The sequence below is a fragment of the Anopheles gambiae genome, chromosome 2 (genome assembly GCF_943734735.2).
Source record: "Anopheles gambiae chromosome 2, idAnoGambNW_F1_1, whole genome shotgun sequence".
NCBI classification, from domain to species: domain Eukaryota; kingdom Metazoa; phylum Arthropoda; class Insecta; order Diptera; family Culicidae; genus Anopheles; species Anopheles gambiae.
Window position 1 is genome coordinate 5,445,923 of NC_064601.1, and position 18,238 is coordinate 5,464,160.

Sequence of the window (18,238 nt, forward strand, 5' to 3'; positions counted from 1 at the left end):
CCTTAAATGCCTTCTGAATGCCTTCAAAGCCGTTTAATGCTGGTAGGGATGCTGGCTGCCAACCGGTCATTCTACAGCCTGAAAAATCAGTTCACCTCAAAGAATCTGTAGCGACGGACGAAGCTGTGACTATATCGCACCTATATAGTACCGGTACTCATATACGCCACTGAGATATGGACACTGTCCAAATCTGACGAAACACTCTTAGCCGCGTTCGAAAGTTACCGTGGAGTTAACGAGGGGGATGGGGGAGCCGGATGTTTTTGGCCACCAATACACACGTACACCAGGCGAGCTTTTTCAGTCGCAAAACCGTCACAAGTATTTAAAAAAGATGTCGCCGGCGTTCGAAATTCGCAACGATTTGGAGGCGTTGGCGACGGTCATGAAACGTCAAACGCGATGCCATTCCAACCGTCAAAAAGGGGTGCGCTACTGTCAGATGGCTTTAAGCGGCAGTGCGTCAGGCGGCGATGAATGGCCCTACCTGCCCAACTGGCACATTTTGCCTTTGAATCGTCACTGTGGGATGACAACAAAAAAACTTCCTCCGGTACAAATCAGAATTCACGGAATTTGCAACGTACAGAACACAATTTACCGCAGCAATCATGGACGTTAGCCAGCTGGAACATTTGATGCGTAATTTAGCGATTAAGGAGACGCGCACCAACAGCCTGGATCTGCTGGAAAGCAAGCTATCCGATGTAAATCAGGACATCTACGAGACAATGCTCTGCTCGGAGAGCCTCTTCAAGTTCCTGGCCGAGGCAGATGCGTAAGTTTGATCACCGTGAAATAATTCCACAAAGAATAACACATTCTTTTCCTACCTCGGCAGTGACCAGCACACAACAGCATCCCGTATCATCTACGACAAAGCGCTCGAGTTCTTCCCCAACGGGTCGGCCTCGGTCATCGATCGGTTTTTTGAGCGCTGCCTGACCCATCCAAAGAACTCGGTGAAGCAGTTTGGGTTGCGCGGTGCGGCCGCCATGGTTTACCATTCGGCCACCATCACACCGAACACGGTGGAGCTCATCATTCAACACTGTCTCCCGATGAAGGAGGTGTACGTGGACACGCTGCTGAACGTGCTGGTGAAATGCTTGCCACCGATCTTCACGGAACCGACCGTGCAGAACAAGCTGGTGTCGGTGTTGCAGTTCGACGAAACGGTTCGATGCCGCGTGTACGAGGTCGTGTGCACAGTGCTTGAGCAGCATCCGGCTTACATGCAGATCGCCAGTCCGGTCCTCGAGAGTGCACTGGCCGATCTGGACAAGGATGACGTGCTGCTGCAGTCGAGCGTGCTGCAGATTCTGACGCAGCTGCTGACCACCAAGGAAGGGTTTGACTATATCGAGGGGATCGATCTGTTCCGGAAGGTGTACGTGAACTTCGTTTCGGTTAAGGTCACTCCGTTCGTGCGCTTCGTGCTGCCAAATGCGCTCAAGTTTTACGCCAGTGCGGCACTCATCCAGCCGTCACTGTTTCTGCAGCGCCACCCGGCCACGGTGGACTTTATTTTCGATCAAATCACGCCGGAAGATCCAATGCTGATGGCAATCGCGTACGACTGTTTGGGTAGGTTACGCTGGCTTGCTGCGATGCTTTTTGCAACATTTGTAACACTTCGCTTCGTTTCCAGGCATGGTTGGCTCTACAAACGAGGGGAAAATATTCCTCAGCGATAATCAGAAGCTAAAGATGGAGCAGTTCTTGAAAGAGTTCCCGGGCATACTGCACTCAACGACCGACGTGTACAAGGTTCGCTTCATCGAGTGCATCACGTGTCTAATGTCGGGTGGGGGCAGCGAATCGATCGACAATCGAGTCACGTAAATAGTCAACCTGACTGGAAGGTGCTTCCGCTCATGAATTTGACCTCCAATTTCCAATCCATTTGCAGTTGCATTACCCAGGAGTGGTACGAAACCATGACGGAGAGCAAAGATCTGGAAATGGTGCAGACGCTGTTCAAGAACCCTTTCCCGGACATAAAGATGGCGTCGCTGAAGCTACTGTCCGCCATAGTGGATCATCGTTGGGGTCAGCAGTTTTTCCAGAACACCGCTTGCTTCACGGAACAGCTGCTGAGCCGCCGGCTGGACACGCTGAACGTGAATGTGGCCCAGTTTAAGTATGATGTGATAAAGAAGCTCTCCCTCTGCCCGACCCTGGAGCCCTTCGTGACCGATGCGCTGAAGCAGTACGTAACGGCGGGCGCCTTCCACCGTGAAGCGCACGTGGAGGTCGTCATCGAAGGCGGTCAGTGATGGGGTGACTACTTCTTCTATATTTACATGTCTCATTAATTTTTGTTCTGCATTTTACACTTTTCCTATCGTTTCCTGCTGAAGAATATACGTATGAATTACATGGACTGGAATTGCCAGGGTTTGGGTAGTGTTTTCCTTCCCGAAAGCAACGCGTACACGATCTTTCGATGCTTTAAAACAGGGGTCTCCAAACTAAGGCCCGCGGGCCGCATGCGGCCCTCAAGAGCCTTTAATGCGGCCCGCGATGACTGGGTAAAGGTTAAAGTAAATAGTTTTTTTCTGACTAACCAATCAATATTTATTTTTTTAATTCTGAAAGACGAAAATCAAGATTCAATAAAAGAAAGCTCCAGAAATTTTATATATTTTGTTGGTATTTTCTTATTTAAACGAGATTTGAACTTCCACTCATTCTAAAGCTAGCGTCAAAATGGCCCTCGACAATGTTGATTGTGAAGCAATGCGGCCCGCGAACTGAAAAGTTTGGAGACCCCTGCTTTAAAACGTACAATTTATTTCAAAATATGCAAACGATAACAAAATATTGGTTTTAGTTCCGGCTATCCGCGCAGCACGCCAACCATGTCTTAGCGACTAAATAGATCTATCAACACAAGCGATGTGGTTGATACACGTACACAGCATTGTCGTTGCCTGCCTTTCGATAAAAAGATGCGTGATAGATGGGTGATAGAGGGTTTCGAATAAAGTTACATCCAAACACGTGTGCCACAGGGCCTGTAAACTGCCTCGCCAAATTGGGATTGAGTCTCCGGTGGGAGCGAAGGAATCGTCTAGGAAATCTTTTTCCTCGCCGCCGTGTACCGTTCCATGTACGCGTCGTATCCCTGCACCTCGGTGAACTGTTTCGAGTTGAACAGATTCCCATCCACGCACAGATTGCACACCTTCGACTCGATCAAAATCCTCGGATGTATGGCCGCTATCTGGAGACAGTTCTCCTCCAGCCGGAGCGTCTTCAGCTTCCCACAGTCGGCAATCTCTTCCGCGACGATGGTGATCTGGTTTTGGTTCAAGTTTAGCTCGGTAACCTGCAACGATTTCACCTCCGGCGGAACCTCCGTGATTTTGTTCCGCGATAGGTCCAGCAGGTCCAGCTGCTTCAGCTCACAGAACACTACCGGGAACGCGGTGATCTGGTTGTTGCTAAGTATCACCTGCTTGAGATGGGTGCAGCTGGCCAAACTGCGCGGCACGGACGTGAGCAGATTGTTCATCATGTTGAGCGTTTCCAGCTTGACCAGCACGCCGATACACTCGGGTACGGTGGCGATTTTGTTTCCACTCGCGTTCAGGTGCTTGAGGAGCGTAAATTTGGCTATGTCTTCGGGCAGCACCGTGAATCGATTTTCCGATATGTCCAGCGTTTTCAGTACGTTGGGGAATGTTTTCAGCGCGGAGGGAAATTCGTCCAGCCGGAGGAGGGAGATCTTCAGCACGCCCGTTTTCTTCGCAGTCTCAAAGTGTTGCTTCACCTGTTTGTTCCCCATGTTGTGGCGTGCCGTGTGGCGTACGCGTGTTGTAAAGTGGAAATTTTCTACGATTTTCCTACGACGTTCAGGATAAATAAAATTTTGTATGGAAAATGATTTGTTGTTATTTTCGTCGAACGTTTTCTGATTGTCACTTTGACAGCTAGTGCAATTAGTGGTGGGAGCTTGGAATCGGACCTACCCGATTCCGATTCCGTGTTTGGCATCAATTCCGGAGCCGATTCCGTTGCTGGAATCGATTCCAATTCCGGAGCCGATTCCGGAGTTGATTCCGGAGCCGATTTCGGAATCGATTCCGGAAACTGATTCCGGACCTACTATCCGCAATCAATTCCAGAAAACTGCGGAGTTAGCCGGAATCGATTCCGACAAAAACTTCATTTTTCCCATCACTAGTTACAATGCTCCGACAGCTCGTGGCCAAACATTTTCCATAAAAATGAATCAGTTTTTGAACTATTTTTGTAAAATTACAATTTAAATAAAAGAAACTGATCATCATCCACTTCTATCGAAATACATAACAACACTTTCGTTCGTTGTTGTAATTTCAGCAGAAAATCATGAGCACACACGCCACGCCCATAGTGATTGGAACGTAAACAAAGTCCGAGATTTGTTGTCAAAATCATACCGGGAGAGGCCAACGCACACACGCAAAAGAAAAGGCTTCATCCTAAGTTAATTACATTCCTCCCAATCGAAAATGTGTTGTGATAAGATGTAATTTGTTCGTTTCCTACTCCAGAGCATCGATTTGTGTATCCAACTGTAGCGCCGCCTCCCTTGTTAAAGAAAAGACGATACACGATGAAGCTAATGTCCATATCGTCGGTGTGCGGCATCATTTTCCTATGCTACATTCTACATTCCACGTACACACTTTACATGCTGTTCCGGGCACCGGAATGTACCGATACGCCCTGCTACCGGTCCCAGCTGACGAAAGGCAAGTTCCTGCAGCTTTCGTTGTACACCTCCCCGTTGGCCAACCCACCGAATGCGGCCAAGGTGGCAAAGCTCGGCACCATCAATCCGTTCGATCCGTTCATCGAGCTTGACCGGTAAGCATCAGGGAATTGAAATGATTGTAACCATCATCGCTTAAAACGACTTGATGTTTTTTTTTAGAACCTTCACCATCACTTTGCCGAAGGAGACACGTTCCAATGGTACGCTCTATCTGTTTGCCGTGCTGACGAAGGGTGCCAAATCGCTCGACTGGGACTCGGTCCGCAGCCAGAGCACTTCGGTGATCAAAAAGTTTGGCTTGACGCACTACATGGTACCCAGGACGGCCACGATCAATCTGCTGAACGATAAGGTAGGGGAACGCGATGAAATTACTCACAGAATCCCAAGCATCTTGACCTACAGGTCAATTAGATTCTATTTAGTAGAGAGAGAGATAAATAAGAGACCATCTCCATTTCCACAGGGCACAGCAAAAAAGCCGGCCAGATCCGTGAACCAAAAGCGCGTCGCACACATACGCCAAAACGTGTTCATCCACATCATCACCGAACAGTTTTCCGTCTCGCCAAGGGATGTACCGGCCGAGCTGGCCCGGGATATTCGCATCACACCCGACAAGCTGGTGATGCCCATCATACGGAATGATTTTTCAAAGGAAAAGCTGTCGGATCTGGTGGAAATCGAGCCGAAGGCAACGGAAGCGACCGTCACGATCCACTACGCGCCCAGCTCGGTCGGCAAGATCAAGATGTTGGCCCAGATCGAACGGGCCATGTCGGACCTAACGAAGCTAGGGTTCAGCGAGAAGGATATCGATGAGGTAGGGCATTTGCATTTTACATGAAGAATTGCCTCAATAGAGAACGCTCTCTTGTGCTTTACAGGTGAAATCGATCTTCTCCGATACGAATGTGTATCTGCTGTGTGGAACAATCATCATTAGCAGTGTTCATGTAAGCATATTTGCTGGGTAAATTCATAAATTATATTGTTCATAATAAAAACACACCATTCTTGTAGCTCCTGATCGACTTCCTTTCGTTCAAAAACGATATCCTGTTCTGGAAGCGCAAACGGCACTACGCTGGCCTGTCGCTGCGAAGCACCCTGTGGCGCACGTTCAGCCACATTATAATATTCTTCTACCTGATGGACGAAGAAACGTCCCTGCTGATCCTGATACCGACCGGCATTGGCACGCTGATTGAGATGTGGAAGGCGAAGAAAATCCTCAAGCTCGACATTAGCCTGCGTCACGGTGTGCGGTTCCGTGCGAACGATGCCGCCGGTATCGCGGATGTTTCCATTCAAACGCAGGAAAACAATACACTCGAGCTGGACAAGGAGGCGATGCAGTATCTAAGCTACGTGCTGTACCCACTGTGCGTTGGTGGAGCCATTTATTCACTGCTCTATCTTCCCCACAAGAGGTAGGACCCAAAGGGATGTTGGCGTGGAAGAACAGACATGCATTAACACTTCTTTTTATCTATTTTCACCCCACAGCTGGTACTCGTGGACAATCAGCTCACTGGCAAACGGGGTGTATGCGTTCGGGTTCCTGTTTATGCTGCCACAGCTGTTTATCAACTACAAGCTGAAATCGGTCGCCGCCCTACCGTGGCGTGTGTTCATGTACAAAGCGTTCAATACGTTCATCGACGATGTGTTTGCCTTCATCATTACGATGCCCACTGCCCACCGGTTCGCTTGCTTCCGGGACGATATCGTGTTTCTCGTGTACTTGTACCAACGCTGGTAAGTGTAAACGGGGAAATTGTTCCCATTTTTGTGAGTGGCTTACGAACCTTCAATTTACGTCCTCTCTCTCACTCTCTTTAGGTTGTATCCGGTCGATAAAACGCGCATTGACGAGGACGAGCGTGCACTGATGGGAAAAGATCAATCCGATACGACCGATACGACCAGCGACACTGAGCAGAAGTCAAAGAAGCTCGATGGGAAGGAAAATAAGAAAGACAATTAAAACGTGCTAATACAGTTAACAGGCAGCACAACTAGACTGTAAGAATACCTTTGCCGATTTCAAAATGCAATATGAGGCAAGCAAGCGCTAACGCACACCCACAAAAAAAGAACGTTTTATTGCATTTCAGATTCGAAAAGCATTATTGAAAAAGTTAAACAAATTATAGTAGTACAACCTGTTAGAACGTGCACCGTTGCGAGTCATTCAGTTCCATCCATTTTTATGTTTTAGAATTAGTAAATGAAATACCGTACTTTATACTTATTTTTTCACAGCATATAACGAAATGCTCTGTCGGAACCGTTTGTAGTGAATCGTATCGTATTACTCTTTGAATACAGCATGAAAATAAAAGCAAACAAAGTCGAATCAATCTTACACAGCGCTGTTGTAGCACAAGAAACGCTTTGATTGACGCGGAATAAGGAATAGGAATGGTGAATTGTGAGCGAATTTCTGCGCTGAATTTGATATTTCAAACAACACGCTTCGAATTGGCATCCAAACAGCACGTACGACGGTAGGAAACAAATATTCCAATCATTTCAGGCTGTGAAGATGAATGAAAGAAATGGAAACGGGCGCTTACAAATGACCACATGAATTGCAGTGAAGGCAACATCAGTATTCGTCCAAATAGTAGCTAACAAATTAAGCTGCCATATGCCGAATGATTGTTTTACATCTCCGTACGAGCAGCCAACTCATTCATGGTCGGAAACAATCTCATCTTCATCTCATTCCAAAGAGAAGCGATGCAAAAAAGCTACAGAATCTATTGTAAGAGAGACACCAAGAGACAAAAATAGCGAAGAAAAAGGCTTTCCCGATATGTGTTTGCCCAATTTGAGGCTTTCATTGGACGTATCCTTAGCCTAGCTTCCTTCTTATCTTACATCGAAAGGATGGGCTGCTGTGGCGTCCAAATTGGCCGGGCATTAATGGAAAGAAAAGAGCGCATCGGCCGAAAAGGGAGAGACCGCAGTAGAGCGACCATTTCAATTTGATTAAGACAATCTCCTCCCCGAAAAAGAAAAGCTCCCAATAAAACTATTTTTCCTTTAGCGAATCAATTTCAGCTCCAACCATGCGCTCCAACTGATTGTCTATGAATGGAAGGAAAAATTGGAAGCAAATCCCAGCTAACCCAAAAACCAAAACCACAAACGATGAAGATAGCACATGGCGCGAGACGCGTCTCGCAGAAGCGAAATAATAATGCATTCAATTCAAACGGAGAAATGTGATCGTGCTTCTCATGCTTAAGCAAAAAAAAGGGAGCAAAAAAAACAGTCAAATGCCATGCCCCAAAAGCAATAAAAAAGCCCTCTCATTTCAATAAAACGTTCACCCAACAAAAGCACAGTGAAAGAGCGAGAGAGAGAGAGAGCGAGAGAGAGAGAGAGAGAGAAAAAGAAAGAAAGAACAATTGGGGTAAAAATAGGACGAAAATCTGCACAGAATTATTAATGCTATTTCGGTAAATTTTCATTAAAACCATCTCTAAATCATCCTCAAGCTCTTTCTCTTTCTCTCTCTCTGCTCTCTCTGCTCTCTTTATTCGTAAGACATTTAATGTTGAAACGTCGCCAAATCGGAATGCAGCATTTGGGGAAGTTTTTCTTTCCCTGTCCTCCTACACAACCACCCACACCACCAGCCCACACCCACTTATACGTATACACATCAAAGATGTATGAAATCGAGAGATGAATAATGGGAGAGCTGGGGGGGGGGGGGGAGTGAGGGAAGAAAATTGCGTCGTTTTCGGGCGGGGATGGTTTTGGTTGGCAGACTTCCATCCCGCACGGGTGAGACGGTGGAAACACACAGCACGCCATGACTTTTCTTGCCGCAAAAAAACGGAGCGGAAAAAAACACGGAGCGCACCAACCAGCGCAAAACAAATGCGCATGATAAAGTAATGTGATGCGTTCGAATTAAAAAAAAACAATTCTGCGAACGATTTTTCATCACATTTTTAACTTACTATTGCTGCCGGTTTTTTTAAAAGAAGGAGAGAGAGAGAGAGGGGAAGAGAAGGCATGTCCGTGCTGAGACCGGAGGCCTAATCGAAGCTCACTTCCGGTAGTTGAAGATAGGCAATAAACTTTAATGGGCCTTATTTCTTTTTTTTTGTTTTGAAGGGAGCTCGCTGGCAAACGATGGTGTTGCCACAAATATGCCGAAATTATTCGCTAATTTGCTTTATCGCATCACTTATCATCGTTATTAAATTTTATACCACAACCAAACAGCGTTTGGTGGATTGTTTTAATAATCTCTTAGCTGACATTAAAGCGCAAATGGGTTGAATTGAATTTTATATGTACGTTTTAATGAATCTTCTTTTAAAAGTGTACTAAATTCAGCATTTTTTTGAGTAGAAGTATATATTATTGAAATTGAAATAGAGGTAATGCTTTGTGTAATACTAACCGAAAGCTCGCAAAACTGTAAATAACCGGATGAAACCACCAGCCAAGTCCAACTGGCGAATGAAAATCAGTTACAGCGTATCTTCCTCTCCTTTTTTTCTCTCTCTCTCATTCTCTCTCTCCTTCTGTCTTTCCATATGGGGGGAAATAAACTCGTGCAATAATCATCTCCAGCCATCGGAGTAGGCCGTGTTGTTTCCGGGGTTGCCGGGGGTTGTTGATCATGGTCCATTATGGCCACGTGCCTCGCACCCGCTCTTATCGATTTTATCATCACCATTCACCACCAGCTAGCAAATATTTGGCACACTTGATCGATCCTCGCACCATCCACGCACCCACGACCACTGGACGCACTGGACTGATGCCCACTCGCGCGCCGAGCTTTTGCATAAGTAATTTATGGGCCAAAACGGTAGTTGACCGTCGGTTGGTGGCCGCTACCTAGCTGCGACTCGTTAGACTGCGACGCGGACTCTATTAGGCTTAATAATTGCTCGCTAATTCGATTCCGTTCGCGACCACTTCGATTGCGTGCCGAAGGTGGGTGGGTTGAATTGATAAATTGTGCAATGGAGGAGAGAGTGTGTGTGTGGTGTGTGTGGAAAGTATACAACATTAAATCAAGTGATCAGAAAGAGAGAGAAAGAGGACCTATGTTTCACTGTTGAAATGCAATTTAGCATTCAATATTTGGCCTACTTTGGTGGTTGATGGTTAATTGCAGTTGACGAGTTCCTATTAGAAATAATGTCTTGATCTTTAATAACGATAGAATTAAAATTCCTATTGGATTTCATTGAAATGTTTCATACCGGAAATAGCTCCCTTACCCAACTTTCAAAAGTGCCTAATATTTGCTTACTCTATTGAACCATAAAGGCGTTGTTAACTTTATTACTTATCACATTATAAACGTGCACAGTGAAGCATTGAACAAGCCACCAGCTCCTTTTCCCATTTTTAATTTTACTGTTCATTCTATGGTGATTGAATATCGCATTTTTCGCTTATGGTAATTTAGCCGTTCCAACCGTTCGATAATTGAAACAACTCCTGTCGATTTCCCGTGTTCCCCTCCTCTTTCCGGACTTTATGATAATTTGTTCGGAACAAAACTTTGCCAGCCAAAAAGTTAACCATTTTTCGCGGGAACCGCTTGTTTTTGCTGAAGTTGCTGTTTTTATGGTGGGTAATACGTGAGCTATTTACGTTAGTTGATGATGTGAAATGGATTCTAGGTATTGGGGGGGGGGGGGGGGGGGGCGTTTGGCGATAGAATAATAAATAATAAAAGGGTTAAAAGGAGAAGATTTCTTTGTGGAAAATATAAATGCTATGTTTATATTGCCTTTTTTATATTTAGAATTGAAAAGAGTGATAAATGTTACATAATTCATAAACATTTCATTATTGATTTGAATCTAAATGTTGACTAAAATATTAAAAACAAATTAAAAAGAAACCATAGCATTGAGTTGAACTAATTTACACAAATTGAAGTACAAACACCATCAGAAGATCGACAAGATGAATTAGAAAAGAAACCATTTATTTGAAAGAAGAAAACACCTTCAAAGAAATAATGTATTTAATTTGACTTTATGTAGCTTCGGAACATCCTCTAACAAAACATCTCCAAACGCTTTATACAACAAGCACTTTATATTGAATGATAAATATAATAATTCCCTCTTGCATGAGCTCCTTACCACTTCTAACATCGCAAAAAAAAATTAATCAATCCTGATTAGTGGCCTTTTCTCCCGTACGTACACGTGGTAGAAGGAAAACCGAGCAGCAGCAGGAGGAGGAGGACGGTTTGTGCGATGATTTTATGATGGTGCTGCGTTTCAGTGATCTATTATGGCCGGAATCGTTCGCTAAAGTACCGTACGTGACATTTGTACCGCGTTTTTCCTCCCACTCTTCCCCATTTCCCATTTTCCCAGACATCCAGGGAAGCTAACCATTTCCAAAAAGGAAGGAAGCATATCGGCCCCTCTCGGATGCCACGATGTTGATGTAAAGAAATGGAAAAGACCAAGTGGAAGACCTTTGCTTCGTGCAGGGGGTAGGGGGGTAAGGGGGGGGGGAGGGCATTTTGTGCTGAACATACATAAATGCATACATATGCTTCCTCTTGTCCCGTGTCCTTCTTCCCACTCTTTCTCTCTCTCTATCTCTCTCTCGCTCTCCACTGCTACACCACTTGAATCGGGCGTGAGCCACAAATTGGGCAGCGAATTGTGAAATATGGTGCGAAAAAGTCAACCCAAAAGGGGAGGGAGGGGAAAGGAGGCAAGGGGGCAAAAAGAAAGCCAGAAACCAGCAGGCCAGGCACAAGGCGGGAGGAATAAAACAAGAAAAATGGCCCCTTGCTTGCTACACATAAAACGCAAACGCAAGCGCATGTCCGTCCGTCCGTTCGTCTCCGCGTAATGGGGATGGGAGAGAAAGAGAGAGAGAAAGAGAGAGGTTGTGTGCGTGTGTGTGTGTATTGACTCAAATCGGGACAAAGTACGTCCTATCATCCTTTTGCTGTGTTTTTGGTGGAGCCAGGAAGCAAGCTAGAAAGTACACACGGCCCCTTGACGAGGTGTATCGGAGGGTAAACGGGCCAGATTGTTTAGCGGCCCGACCCTGCGGTGAGGAGAAGGGCCAAGTGACCTCCGTTTCTCTGGCATATGGTGGACCGGACGGACAATGCTGCACTGAATTGAATTGAGATGAATCATTACCGGACGAAGCGGAAACGACGCGAACGAAGCACGAGGAGCGCATTACATCTCTCCTACCCGCTCACCGTTTAGTGGAAGCTTTGAAGCTTTGGCCGTTGTGTTACTTGGGGGGCTTTCCATTATATCGTACGTTATGTGTAATATCGCTCACACATATCGCCGACAGCATCCTGCCGTACACAGACGGGACGCGGGCTCGAAACATATGTGCGATAAATATGGACACAGGCTGGTTTTCCCCTTTATTTTCACCACCGAAACACACTTGGAAGAAAGGTGGGCAGGTGGGTGAAAAACTTATGTACAATCTACTTAAATTCAATACACAGACCAATTCCGGAGATGTCAAAACGCGAAATTTAATCAAAGCAACCATCTTTTTGTCCACCGTTGCCAGTCAGCGCGGGCACACACACACAGGCACGCATACAGTCGCAAAGTGAAATTGAACCTTTTAACCCCCCTTCTTGCTCTCTGTCTCGCTCTTCCACAGGCACTCGCACGGGGTTGAAGTGAGTGAGCTCGTCCCTATCAAAAACGCGTCGTTTTCCATGCGATGCATAATTCAACGGACAGAGAAAGAGATTCGCCCGCGGAAGCACTGGAGGTGGTGGTTGTGGGAGGGGGGAGGGGGGGGGGGGAATATTTATGTACCGACATTATTAGCCCGATAGATGATAACGGTGTTTGCTGGTGATGGTGGAGGTCCCCGACGGAAGAGACAGGACAGGCAATCATGCGCATCAACAACCGGAAGCTGTCGAGGACTTGCGCAGAGATCACGAGCCGAACCGAAGCCTTCTAAGGTTCAGGTTGACCAATACCAGTACGCACGGTGCGTGTTGTATCCTTCGGTGTGTGCTCCGGGGGGCTTGAGTTCGTGGACCGCCGCCGCCACCGCCATGGCCCCGAATCATGGCCCACTTGTTGAGATGGGAGCCTGAAGCGGGGAGGAAACCGAGGGACCGAGAGCGTCAATTATCAATGGAAGTTGCACTCAATTGAAAAGGATTGATTTGGAAAAGAAAAAGCCATTTATTTTTCAATTAGCGACGGGCGGGAAAGCGTTCGGAAAATGGATGAATATTTTTAAGCTGATTTGGAAGGAAATTGAATACTTTAAGAGAGTTCTTGGCTACTTGGGAAATAATGTGATATTTGTGTTTGTGGAAATTAAGCGCCTAAATGGATTCTTATCACTTAGTATTAGTTTAAAAGTTTGTTGTGTAGCTGTTTTCCTATCGTTTTCCCCCTTTTTTCAGTTAAACTATCATAAGTACGAGCTTCTCCACATGTTTGTTCATAATTTCCTCCGAAACCATCGAGATCTAATTGATTCTAAACTCGTTATAACGCTTTATACCATCGTTAATTTCCACATCGTTATCATTTTCCTTGCCGCTTGCCGCGCTCCACCGCACAGCGCACCACCGCACAAAAACATCGCACCGTGAAACGTTTCAGCGGCGAAATATTTCAACATGGCGCTGGCGGTTGCACTCTTTCCCGTTTTCCTCGCAGTACGCGCGCACAATGCGTTCCCCTCTTCTTGTTCACGAAAATGGCGTCAAAAAGGGGGCGTGGCTTAGGCGCACCATCATCAGAAAACATCGCACAATCAGGCGAGATTGTCGGGCCCGGAGCGTACGGAGGCCTTCCTGTAGCATAAAAATCACTTAGCGTCAGTTCAAAATCCAACTTTTATGGAGGACGGTCGGTCGAGCCCCGGTGTGTTGCGCTTGTGTGCTGTGTGCGGGAAGCTGATGCTTGAATTGTTTCTAAATTTTATCGTGCGATTAAGGTGGTGGTGTGGCGTGATGATAAATTATGAGTTGTGATTGATTTTTTTTGCAACCACGTTTGCTGATGTTGATTGAAATGCAATTGCATTAATTGCATTGATGCCTAGAGTAAAGATAATATTTGTGTATAAGATTGGCCACCTATGCGCTTGTGTGTGTGTGCGTGTATTTTGATGTGTGTCCTGGAATTCTTGCATTTTGTAAACAAACTGGTTGTGAAGGACGAACTATGATATAAATTTTATTGAATAGTATATAAGAGTAAGGATCCCCAGGAAGATTCACTTGGAGTCATTGAACGAAAATACCTTTTTTCCATGAAGTTTAATAAGGATAATATTTTCATATATTCTAGCTTTATCGTTATCTCCTCTATCATTCAATTTAAATCATTTTATGAGTCAAATTAGATGATGAGGTTCTCAAAAACTAGAATATATTGTTAAATATTAGTAACTTTTACAGCAAAATTTATCATTACATTTATTTAAAAGAACTTTTATTGAAATAAAGTATGCGTATCAGCTCATTCAAATGGCAATTTAGTTTCAAATTGTGAAAAAAAATCTGAATATACAAAAAAACATTAGTAAATTAAGTTAGTTTTTATTGTTTAATTAATGAATTAATTCAAAACATACACAACAAAACATTTATTATTATAAAAAAGGCAACAAAGACTTTTAAAAGTGAAACATCTGTATAAATGAGCAATTAAAATAAGGATATAAAAAACAAAACAAATGAAACAAATAAAAACTATTAAAAAACGATAAACGATGATTGAACATTTAAACAAAACATAAGAAAAAACAATATACAAAAAGACTACAAAACACTTCATACCACACTAAAAAGCCACCATTATCGAAAAATAACAAAACCAAAACAAGTGCAAATGACAAAGTGAGTTTCAAAGACTAGAAAAAAAACCTATTGCACACTTGCGGTCCGATTAGTGTAAAATTGCATCCCATGTGCAGTGAATGTTTGCGCGTTTGCCATAGTGTATGTGTGTAGTTTTGCCTGCTCGATACGCACGCAACCCCCCCCCCCCCCCCCCCTCTTTGACCGTGTGCCGTGCGAGTTGATTGCTGGCCGTGTGTGCACGCCGCTTTGCAGGGTTTGGTGGGAAAGCTCCGATACCGAAAGGTACGGACAGACGGTTTTCCGCGTGTTTTGGTGAGAGGAGGACACCCAAACTGGCGTTCCGTTGTTGTTGTAGCTGCTGTTTGTTGTCGGTGGTGGCTGTTTGTTGGTCGCAATCGTTTCTATAGCGGAGCAAACAGTGCCGCTCCAGTCGTCGAAACGGGGAACGATTAGAGCCCGTTCGTAGCCCGTGTTTTGTGGGTGCTGCCGTGTGCTGGCCGTGTTTTTTTTTTTGCGACGGGCTTTTTATTCCGTACAGGTTGGTCTTTTGGCTGCTCTGGTGTGTGTGTGTGTTCGTATGTTTGGATAAAAAAGAGGCATTCGCGAAGGAAAACTCAACCCCGCCAAGTGTCAAAGTGGAGGTCGATAGCGAACAAAAGACTGGTCGTAATCGAACTCAAAGAAAGAGGGAGCACGGAATCAGTGGTGGATTGAAATTTATTGGTGTTTATATTCATACAATTGGCGAATTGGGAAGCGATTTGTCGGCAGTGGAATGCTATTACTATTAGCGGTGATTGAGTGAAAAGAGTGCAATCAGTTAAAATCAATATACCAGAAAGAAAACTATATTAAATTAAGTTTTAAATGAGTTTTATGCACAAAAGTGGACAAACTCGGCAAAAGTGTATTAAATACTCGTGTTGTCAGTGATAGAGTCTTGTCTTTGTACATTTATCATGCGCTACTTGTAGAAAAAAAGTATTAAAATTCATATAAAATAAAAAAAAAGTTTATACAAAAACTAACACTAAAACAATGCAAAAATGTTGCAGAGATGTGTTGGGTGCAGTGTGAATGTTTTGGCAGTAGCGCACGATGCATCCGTCTGCAGTTGCGACTTCCCGACGGCAAATGGAAGTGTTCAGCAATACGTTTCACGACACAAAGGGGACGTGACATGTCGCTTATTTATGTGTTTAATTAATTTCTTTTATTTTCAATTCATCGAAACATCGAATGGTGCAATATATTTATAGTTTGATTAATTCTCTTCCATAGCTCCATAATTAACAGTAACAGTGCAATTAATGTGCAATTGAAGTAAAGTTTAACAATCAAAGGTGTATTTATGCTACAAACCATGATGGCAGCAGTGAACAAAAGCCGTAAAAGTGTGCAAATTGTGTGGCAAGCAAACAGCAATATGATTTCCTAAAACAAAAAAGCAAACATCATCCTCGTTTCCTGCTCGAAGGTCGGAAAAACGGTCCGAATCGACAAGGTGCAAAGTGTCAAACTGTAACCTAGTGACACGAGTGAGAAAAGGCCTACTACTGTGTTGATCCTTCCAATGGGACAGCCTGAAAGTGTCAAAACAGGATTTGTTTAGTGACCTCACAGTCGCTCATCCATTGTGTTGTCTGTGTCGGTGTTGCTTTGTGATATTCTGTCGTCTCGCGTTCTGTTTGGACCGCAGTGTCTGTTTGTGTGTGCGTGTGTCTGTGTGTGCAATCGCCCGTCCGCATGTGTGTTTGGTCGGGCCGGGTCGCGCCCATTCGGTTGAGTCGTTGACGACGCCCGCTCTCCGGTACTGCAAGCGATGGTCCTGGAGCACCAGGGAATGCTGCAGAATCTGCAAACGCTCGGCTCGCAGCCCGCCCTGCAGCTGTACGCGGCGGCCGCTGCGGCCCAGCTCGCTCCCCGCAACCGGTCGAGCGTACCGCCCCAATGGGCGCCCTTCCTGCAGTTCGGTGTGCCGAACGTGTTCGGTGGCCACTTTCTCGCCCGGCCCCGCTTCGGCCCGCCCGGTGTACCGCCCAACCTGCCCGGCCTCGGCGGAGGTGGTGGTGGTGGTGGCGGCGGTGGAGCCGGCACGGGTTTGGGCAGTGCCGGTGCCAACGGACTGTCCGGTGGGCTGCTGAACGGTGCTACCCATCCCAACATATCACCTCATCGCGCCATGCAGGGACCACCGAGCGAAGATTCCAACGATGATCGAGGTAGGTGGGACTGCGACTTTGATCGTGATAATTGATAAAGTAGGAATTAAAGTGTGTCTGTGCATGTGTGTGTGTGTGTGTGGGTCAAAACAAATCGCACATTAAGCACATAAGTGATCTGCCATACAGTGCAAAACAACGTACCAATTATTAGCGAAACGCCGCACATCGAGCAGGCCATGAGTAATTGTTTATTTTTCCAGCCCACTAACGAGAGCAACATCTCGGAAGCAGTGTGCTGTTGGGATGGGATGCGAGAGAGAGGCAGTTCTCTCGTGCACTGGCATCATCATTATTAGCGCCATTAGCATTTGCTCTGTGCGGTGCTCTTATTTCGCTCGGTGCCGATGCAATTATTCAGTCAAAACCGTCGTCTCAAGCAACAGCAGCTACAGCGACCTCGGCTCGTCGCCCGCTGCTCATCTCCTCCCTTCATCTGCTTCCTGTTCATTATCATTTTATTGTAATTCAATAATAGTCCACGCGACGCTAACGGGGTGACGGATTTATAATTCAATTATTTGTTAAAGTCACTCAAACACAAACGATCACGAAACGCGCTGTCAATACAACGGCGGCGGCGGCAGCGGCGCATTAGCATCATCATCGTCGTCGTCGTAGTTGGAGCGATAATGGTAGTAATTGGACACGAGGCCAATCGGCCGCTGCTGGACCTGGTGAAGGGCTTTCCTTTTCTTAATCTCTATCTTCTCTATCGTCGCGCCCTCGCTGCACGCTAATTAGAACGCATCGTGCAAAAGGAAGTGCGGAAAAAATAGACAACAATTTTCTCCTCCTCTCTCGGGGCATGAGTATAGGTGTATAGGGTCTGTGGCGGCTAGTATAAAACTGTTCATTGATTAAATACTAGCAGCATGAAATAAAACCCACTGCCCACCGCTGGGCAGTTTCATTTGTCCAGCGAGAATCAACCCAACACTGTGCCAGTGCCATGGAATCGTAAATAGTTGTGCCAGCATCACCAGCCAGGATGCACCATAAAACCCCAGAATACTGTATGAAAACACCAGAAGTTTAATCGTTTTACAGCTTAATTTGCTATCCATTGGTCGTTTCGTTTCCACCACCACCTGCTTGCTCCCAAAGCCATTGGTCAATCGATTTTACACCACGCGGGCAAGTTATTTATGTTGCCATCCCCGCCCCGAAACAGTGTCATTTAGTTCGCATCAAATATAATAAACTTTCCACGCAAACCACTCCACATCCCACACGGAGGCACTTTATGGAAAGAAAGGGGGGAAGCGAACGAATCCCTCCCGGTGTAAACCATCCAGTAGCGCAAAACCCCCCAAACGCTGATAGCACGATCCACAAGCTAAGCGTTTGGGGCTTTTTTTATTATTTTTACAGCGATCCCAAAATCGATCCCATTTTGCA

General features: G+C 45.5%; 4 protein-coding genes across 8 annotated transcripts in view; 3 read left to right on the forward strand and 1 right to left on the reverse strand.

Moving 5' to 3' along the window:
- The first annotated feature begins 497 nt into the window (after positions 1-497).
- Positions 498-2,395, forward strand: LOC1281681 (26S proteasome non-ATPase regulatory subunit 5). Its single transcript, XM_321631.6, has 4 exons — positions 498-781; positions 845-1,590; positions 1,655-1,844; positions 1,916-2,395. Exons 1-4 carry the CDS (start codon positions 615-617, stop codon positions 2,280-2,282), a joined length of 1,470 nt encoding a protein of 489 aa, XP_321631.5. The 5' UTR covers positions 498-614; the 3' UTR covers positions 2,283-2,395.
- Positions 2,396-2,611: 216 nt separating this feature from the next.
- LOC1281680 (leucine-rich repeat-containing protein 57) lies at positions 2,612-3,953 on the reverse strand. Its single transcript, XM_321630.4, has one exon. The coding sequence runs from the start codon at positions 3,794-3,796 to the stop codon at positions 3,080-3,082; it is 717 nt and encodes a 238-aa protein (XP_321630.3). The 5' UTR covers positions 3,797-3,953; the 3' UTR covers positions 2,612-3,079.
- Positions 3,954-4,229: 276 nt separating this feature from the next.
- LOC1281679 (lipid scramblase CLPTM1L) lies at positions 4,230-7,142 on the forward strand. The gene is made up of 7 exons (XM_061642937.1): positions 4,230-4,863; positions 4,931-5,123; positions 5,238-5,594; positions 5,659-5,727; positions 5,795-6,204; positions 6,281-6,532; positions 6,617-7,142. The coding sequence occupies exons 1-7, from the start codon at positions 4,610-4,612 to the stop codon at positions 6,759-6,761; spliced, it is 1,680 nt and encodes a 559-aa protein (XP_061498921.1). The 5' UTR covers positions 4,230-4,609; the 3' UTR covers positions 6,762-7,142.
- A 6,467-nt stretch (positions 7,143-13,609) lies between these two features.
- LOC4577217 (homeobox protein unc-4) overlaps positions 13,610-18,238 on the forward strand; it is a 63,861-nt gene continuing 59,232 nt past the window's right edge. The window contains exons 1-2 of one of the 5 annotated variants that reach the window (XM_061646908.1): positions 13,610-13,744; positions 15,897-16,837. In XM_061646908.1, coding sequence (XP_061502892.1) covers positions 16,438-16,837 — 400 coding nt within the window. In that variant the 5' untranslated portion in view covers positions 13,610-13,744; positions 15,897-16,437. Of the gene's footprint in view, positions 13,854-14,846; positions 15,154-15,896; positions 16,838-18,238 lie in introns of those variants that run through there. The other 4 variants (XM_061646910.1, XM_061646909.1, XM_061646911.1 and 1 more) reach the window with 4 other exon arrangements.